The sequence below is a fragment of the Echinops telfairi genome, unplaced genomic scaffold (genome assembly GCF_000313985.2).
Source record: "Echinops telfairi isolate 266 unplaced genomic scaffold, ASM31398v2 ScPeMD7_7424;HRSCAF=8462, whole genome shotgun sequence".
Classification (NCBI taxonomy): domain Eukaryota; kingdom Metazoa; phylum Chordata; class Mammalia; order Afrosoricida; family Tenrecidae; genus Echinops; species Echinops telfairi.
In genome coordinates this window covers 50366658-50373504 of record NW_022111324.1, presented here as the reverse complement: position 1 = coordinate 50373504, position 6847 = coordinate 50366658, and the positions used below count along the sequence as shown (strand labels likewise).

At 57.3% G+C, this 6847-nt stretch overlaps 1 protein-coding gene across 1 annotated transcript in view; it reads right to left on the bottom strand.

The window, feature by feature from the left end:
* Positions 1 to 4787: 4787 nt before the first annotated feature.
* The window catches only part of CNTN2 (contactin 2), a 32451-nt gene continuing 30391 nt past the window's right edge, over positions 4788 to 6847 (bottom strand). Inside the window, exons 21-22 of the mRNA XM_004700108.2 lie at positions 6142 to 6310; positions 4788 to 5821 (exon numbers count right to left, since the gene is read on the bottom strand). Of these exons, the coding sequence (XP_004700165.1) occupies positions 5715 to 5821; positions 6142 to 6310 (276 nt within the window). The 3' untranslated portion in view covers positions 4788 to 5714. The remainder of the gene's footprint in view (positions 5822 to 6141; positions 6311 to 6847) is intronic.

Sequence of the window (6847 nt, the reverse complement as noted above, 5' to 3'; positions counted from 1 at the left end):
CGCTCTGCGGGTAGCAAGGGCTGTCCTAGGAGCCTGTCATAGGGAACCTCACCCCTCTGCCCTGCAGCCTTTGTCTGGTCCCTTTAGACGCTCTCTCACTGCACAAACTCAACACTGAGAAGGCACACAATGTGAGACCTTCCAGGGTCCAACTCCTGTTTTCACCTGGGGTAGATCCGTGCAGGAATCTCTCGGGAAAGGCTGGAAAGACAGACACACTGCCTTTGGAAACCTCGAGGCCTAGATGGGGGAGATGCTGAGAGCCAGTAGTACCACGTTTTGACATATTGTTTAATGAAGGTTTCTACGCTATTTAGATCAAAATATATACACCGATCTTTTTAAATGTACCCTTGTAGCATGATTTGGGTGACCCGTTTGGAAGTTAGACACTGCCCTCTCATCCCTAATCATCTCCTAAGGAGGACACTCTCCCTTATAACCCCAGTGCCTGATCACACCTAAGAAACAAGCAGTCACCAACCTCCCCACCCATCTAATGTAGAGTCTACTCAGACTCCCCGCTTCCAAACTGCACTTCGTTTGTCTTCGTGGGCTGGTTGGTTCTCTTTGGTCCCCTAGTCCAGGCCTCTGCATTTGGTTCTCGCCCTGCTGGCTTAGTGAGGAACCCGGCAAGGCCACTCGTCCGTCCATCCGTCCGCTGTTTCACGTTCGGGGTTTGTCCTCACTCTCACGCTCCCATTCAGCTGAAGCACTGTTGGCTAGTGCTCCCTATGGGCGGTCGTCCTTATTGCGTGATGTCGGGGCACGCAATGCCAGGCTAAACCACCGCGGAGGAGGGCGGACGACAGATTGGGCACATGCAGTGACAGATCGCTCCGAAGGTAGATTCCCCTTTGTCATTAATACTCTGCGCAGTGGCACTGCAGTGGCACTTCGGTGATGACGGCTTCCCAGAAAGCCACACAAAGTTCCGACTTCCATTGGTGAGCCTTGCCTTCTCCAGCATGACAGGGAGGGTAGCCAAATGGGCATTCTCCTGACTTCATCATCTCTCCTATATTTATGAGCCTCCGGGTCTCTGTAAAGAATTACCTTTTAATGCACACAATGTCAATGGAGTCTCTTGTATCCAATCAGTTATATAACCCACTAGTTGTCTCTTTTTTTTAGTGCTCAAATTGCCCTCAAAAGGAGTTCCTTCTGCCCTTTTGACACGGCCCCTTTGTTCTTTTGAGAGCAACATGTCCCAGTGTGGGTTGCCCTTGGGCCAAACCTGAATCTGCCCTTCCCCCAAAGAACCGGTCTCATTGTAGTGTGGGGAGTGGTATTTAGAAACCAAAGTCTGTGTGGGAGGCATGCTTGTTGCTCTAGGCAGCCCTCCCGGTGACACACACATGATAGCTCTGAGCATTTTTTTTCTTCCAGTTTTCTAAGTGTTTCTGAAACTGCCTAAGGCTGAGCACCCGCAGCCGGTTGACCGTGACTCAGAGGTAATGGAATTGGATCGACATCTGTTGAGTAGCTGGGAGAGAAGGCTGGTGGGAAATGAGGCCTGAGGGACTCGGGCCCTTTAGGCAACTGTGGACAAAGGCAGCAGTCCGGCTCCCACAGCTGGGAGCCACGATGTCTACGATGTCTACAGAGAGGGCACGGTTCAGAATGTCCTGCAAATCTGCCAACCTTGAAGCAGTTCGTCCCACAAACATGTTTACCACCTGTGCATTGTGTTAGGGAAACCAGAAAGCTATGCCCCCACCCCACCCTCCAAAACCAAACCAAAACAAGAAAACTCAAAATCGACAGTGTGAAGGGTGAGCCAGCGTATGTGGCAAAAGGCTTCTGGAATGGAGAACAGGAAGGGAGCGGTGTGCCCGAAGATCAAAACACCCACGGCTGCAGCCAATGGCCTCGACGGGTTGAGAATCCGGCTTTATTTAAGAACAGCCTGCTACCACAATCAATAAATAGCTACCATTACAAGTACAAGGGAGCCAGTCAATGGGCAAGTGGGCGTGGCTCCATCCCAACAGTAACAGAGTCCCTAGTATAAGTCCTGGCCGTGGGGCTGAGCCCCTGGCTCTCGCCCAGCTGCGAGTAGCTGCTCTAAGCTGTGCAGGTCTTGTGGGTGCAGGGGGGTGACGTTGGAGGAGTCTGGAACCAGGGCAGAATGTACTATGGGCACTAAATACCTTATTACCCTGCAGGTACGTGGGCAACTGGGCAATGCTCTCTGGCCCCGTTTTCCCTCCCTCCCAGAGATGTATCACCCTGTCTATATACAAGCCATGGGGTACCCTGAGCTACCAGGCACCTGTTTCCATGGGGCTCTTTGACACCCCATCGGGTCCCTCTCACACTCCCTGCAGGAGACTCTTGGCAACCTGGCTCCCGCTCAGGATGCAGCCCCAGTTAGGTTCGATGCAAAAATGCCCGTAACCTCGAGTGAGCCAGTACTGTGGTCCTTCCTTCCGGCAGGGCCACCTGCCAATCACTGTCAGGGACCAGGAGTCGAGAAGTGATGCCTCCACAGCACAGAAAGGAGACAGGGTCAAGCACTCATAGTCACTGGGGGGTTTGGGGGTCAGGTGCAGGTGGATGGCCGTGGGGTCCGTGGGAAGCACCGAGTTGTAACCAGATGCCTGGAGTGAGCCCTGCCCTCGGTGGCTGTGTGATTTCAGGGTCCACAGCAGATAGGTCCTCACGACTCTCCCTTACAGCACACCTTTGGGGTCTAAGAATCTGAGCCCTGGAAGGGCAACCCCTCCCCCGACCCCCGACCCCCAGCCCTCCAGTCCTGATTCCATCTACCCTGACTTCTGACCAACAGCTGTCAACGTTCCCGAGCGTCCCTACAGAAGGAGGAAGCCTCTTAGTGATTCATTCCTGGGCCTCTAGTTTCAGGGTCTCATTGCACAAGTCCTTTCGGGTGTCTTAGCTCAGGCTGCAAACACCCTTCAAAACCAGCAGCTCGGTGGGAGGTTCAAGCAGCCCCCAGGCCCATCCATTGGAGGGAGCGGGCTCCCCGCCTGTTTTCAGCTCACCCCTCCAGAGACACCACTCCCCTGCACCGTCCCTACGCTTTGGTGACCTTGCCAGTCCCTGAGGGAGGCGACCCTTGTCTGCACTGTGGGAGCTCGAGGATCAAGAAGCCACAGCAAAGTGTGCAGACTCCAGGGCAGCTCCGCTCCGCGCGAAAGCTTCCTTTGGTGTCCACAGACGGCTATTGTCCCCATCCCCACACCCCTGACTGATGGTGCTGCCTGGTGGTTAAGGACGTAGGTGTCGTTTTCCGACTTGCTGCCTGGGGCTGAGAGGAGAGACTGTGGGATCTGGGATCGGGTTGTGATCATGGTGGGAGGGAGGAAGAGCCGTCTGAAGAGAGCAGGGAAGGGCCTGGAGAAGCCATCAGTCTAGTTCTCCGCCCCAGAGGGGGCTGCTCCATCCTCAACGCTGGCATCTCCTTAAGGCACCGACTGCCCTCTAGACCTTAGCTCACGTCGACATCACTCTGCAGTGTCCTCTTAGGATAACTCTCTGTACTGAGTGTTTCCCCCACCCACCTGCCAGCCCCCTCTGGGACACAGTTTTTCTAGTACAAACCCTCTCCCAGCAAGTCCGCCTGCCTTTCACTAACCAAACCGACCAGCAAGTCCATCCGGATGCCCAGCTCGACCCAGCATGGGGTTTCTGAGACTCTGAATCTCTGTGGGAGCAGATGGCCTCATTTTTCTCTCATGAAGCGGTTAGCCGGTTTGAACTGTTGACCTTATAGTTAGCAGCCAAGGGCTTACCCAAAGGGCCACCAGTGTTCCCATGAGAATGGAACCTCATTAGAATGGAAATACTTAGTAGTGAATAAGTTCTCTCTCTCTCTCTCTCTCTTTTCCCCTCCAGCAAGTTTAGTGGCCGCAGCCTCCTGCTCACTCTGCAGGCTGACATCATGGCCAAGCCCACTTAGCCCTCTGCCCAGTGCCCGGACACTGGCCCTGCCTCTCGCCACACCTGGCAATGAGGAAAGAACCAGCATCCCGGGAAGAACACGCCCTTTCTGATGGCGAGCCAGGTCCAGGCCAGATGGCACCAGGAGGGGTGCTAGGCTATGTCTGGCGTCCCAGAGGCTTGCATGTGTGTGTCAGGGGGCATAGGGGTGGGTAGGGTGTGCTTCTCCTGGCCTGGGAGGTGGGTGGCTGCTGGGAGAAAAGGTGTGAGTGACATTGAAAAAAGAAGTTATAGGTAAATGTCAACACAAACCTGCCCGGGGGAAAAAAGAGCAGGGGCTGAGAGTTTAAAAAACCCTTAGAAAAGAGAATTCTCCCTGAACAGCAGCAGGCAGGCCTTGGGCCCTGAGGAACTGTCGGTGCCCCCGCATGTGAAGGGTCACCTGTCACAGCATCGGTTTGGGGCACCCTGGTCCTGCCGCTTCCTGGACTAGTCAAGTCCCTGTCCCTGCTTTGACCTCATTTCTCAGAGCAAGGCTCAGAGGGGCGAGGGCTGTGTCCTGAGGTCAGAGCAGAGCGGGGCTAGCAGATCGAGCAGGCCGTTGGAAGCTGCCTGTCCCTTGGGCTCAGAGAAGCACCTCTCCAGCCCCCTGCTCTCCAACTTGAGCCTCACACAGGGCTGACCCTGAGGGCCTTTTTAAGCCACACGGAGCTGCCCAGCGCTGCCCCCTTCCTCTGGAGAGCCAGGCTGAGAGCCTGGAACGAGAAGGTGGGAGCTTCCCGTTCTGATCCCAGCCTCGCCACCTACAGGCTGTGTGACCTTGGGAAGTCTAACCTTCCTGGACCTCGGGCCTCTCATCTGGACAAGGTGAGCTCGAGGGCTTCTTCCGGCTTGGAGTGCAAGGGAGCACGTCCTGTTTATTAACCCCTGCCCTTCTGGAGACACACACAGGAGCAGTCTGATTGGGCTCTGGGACTTGCAGGTGGGTCGGTGACTGCAGGGGGGAGGGCAGGGCATGACGAGCAGCCTCCTGTCTCCCTGTATGTGCTGCCCAAACCCTGGGAGGCGAGGCTATGTGGAATGGGTCTTGGGGTGGGGGGGCCTCCCCAAGACAGAGCCCTTGAGTCATCCAGTCACCCGTAGTGGCTTCTATCACTGGGGCTGACAGGGTCGGGTTGGCAGTGTTGGCTGAAGAAGCCTCGTCACTGTCCCCAGGTGTCTCAGCCGCTCCGCCCCCCACCCCCTCAGTCTGGAGGTCCCTCCCCCGAGGCTGAAGGCCTTGGCTCCTGGCTGCAGACACCTGGCTGGAGCTCCAGCGCTGCAGCAGAGTCTTGGAGGTCAATGCCAGGGTCCAGTCATGCCAGCCCTCTCGAGGAGAAAGGAGAATGCTTGGTCACAGAGTCCGCTGACAGCACGTTCCTGTGGGGCCAGGCCGCTGCTCTGAGGGACAGGATCCAGACCGGAGCCCTGGGTGCCATCTCTGCTGACTGAAGGTTGTGTTTATCAAAGCCCCTTCTCCCCCTGGGCCTCTTCCTTCCCCCAGGCACTGCTGAGAGCCTGCCCAGGAGGCCACCGTTAGCATGGAAGTCACTAAAAAAATTCCTCACGAGGGGTGTCCTGTCCTGTGGCAGAATTTGCAAATCCCTACCTCCTACACACAGGGGCACGACTGAAGGTCGGTGCTTTAAGCCAGCTGCTCTAGGACACAGTGCTGGGCTGCCTTGGCGGCTGGAAGGGGCCAGGGCCAGCTGGAGTTGTGTCTGTCCATGGAGGTGGGCATCCAGCTCGGGGGGAGAGGGAGGGGGCCAAGATCAGAGTGCCAGGAAGCCCAGGACGATCAGCACCGCCACAGAGCCGGAGAAGAGGGCGCCAGGGGCCGTGGGACTGACGGCCGAGTCCTCCACCATCATGCTTGTGTCTGAAACCAACAGGCAGGGGAGGGTCAGTGGCACCTGGAGCACCCCAGCCCCACCCCCTGGGCGAGACCAAGACCTTTCCCAGGGAGACTCAGAGCTGTGGGGGGTTAGACGGCTGCTGGACTCAGCCCTAAAGCTCTTGATAGGGCTTCTTGTTGGCTGGTCCTCAGCCTTCCTGCACCCTGAAAGAGCAGCACCCCTGCTCCCCTGGGGTACTGTGTTGGGGCAGGGCAGTGATGGGGCATCTCCAGGGCTGTTCTGCCCTTGGTTCCTGCCTGCCTCCCCCTCCCCCTGGGACGGGGCCGCGGGGAGCGGGGAGCACCTCCGTTCTTCATGATGTAGATGGAGGCCGGGATCCCGTCCCCTCCAGGCCCCGTGGTCCGGATCTGCACCTGGGCCCGGCCAGTGTCCTCAGGGACGGCGATTTCGATCCAGTTCTTGGTGGCCAGGTGGAGCGTGGGCGCCTGGTGTTTGTCGTTCTGGTACAGCATCTGTGGGCAGGATGAGGCAGGTGGGACCTTCCCACACCAGGCACTGTTGGGAGGTGCAGGCCCTGAGCCCCTCCCATTTGCCTCTCCTCTCGTCTCCGTCTTGACAGGCTCCTCACTAGTGGCAGAATGGCTAGCTTCCAAGCAGCTAACTCAAGACGCTGGTGGCGTGGTGGTTACGAGTTGGGCTTAGGGTCAGCAGTTCAAAGCCACCAGTCGCTCCTTGGGAGAAAGATGGGGCTTTCTACTCCGATAAAGAGTCACCGTCTCGAAAACCCACTGGGGCAGTTCTGCCCTGTCGCTGGGAGTCGGCTTGGCAGTGCATTGGGGTTTGGTTTAGACCAGCAGGACCTGCTGGCTTCCCCCAGCCCCCGACCTTCCCACAGTGAGTGTCTCCTGCGAGCTCCCCGGGGACCTGGGGTACAGTCTCGTCTCTCACCCTCACAGCTGGCTGCCTTCCAACTCGGAGCCCCTCAGTGTACAAGGGGGCTTCAGAAAGTGCTCGGAGAGACAACATGTGAAGATCATGGAATCTCCCCC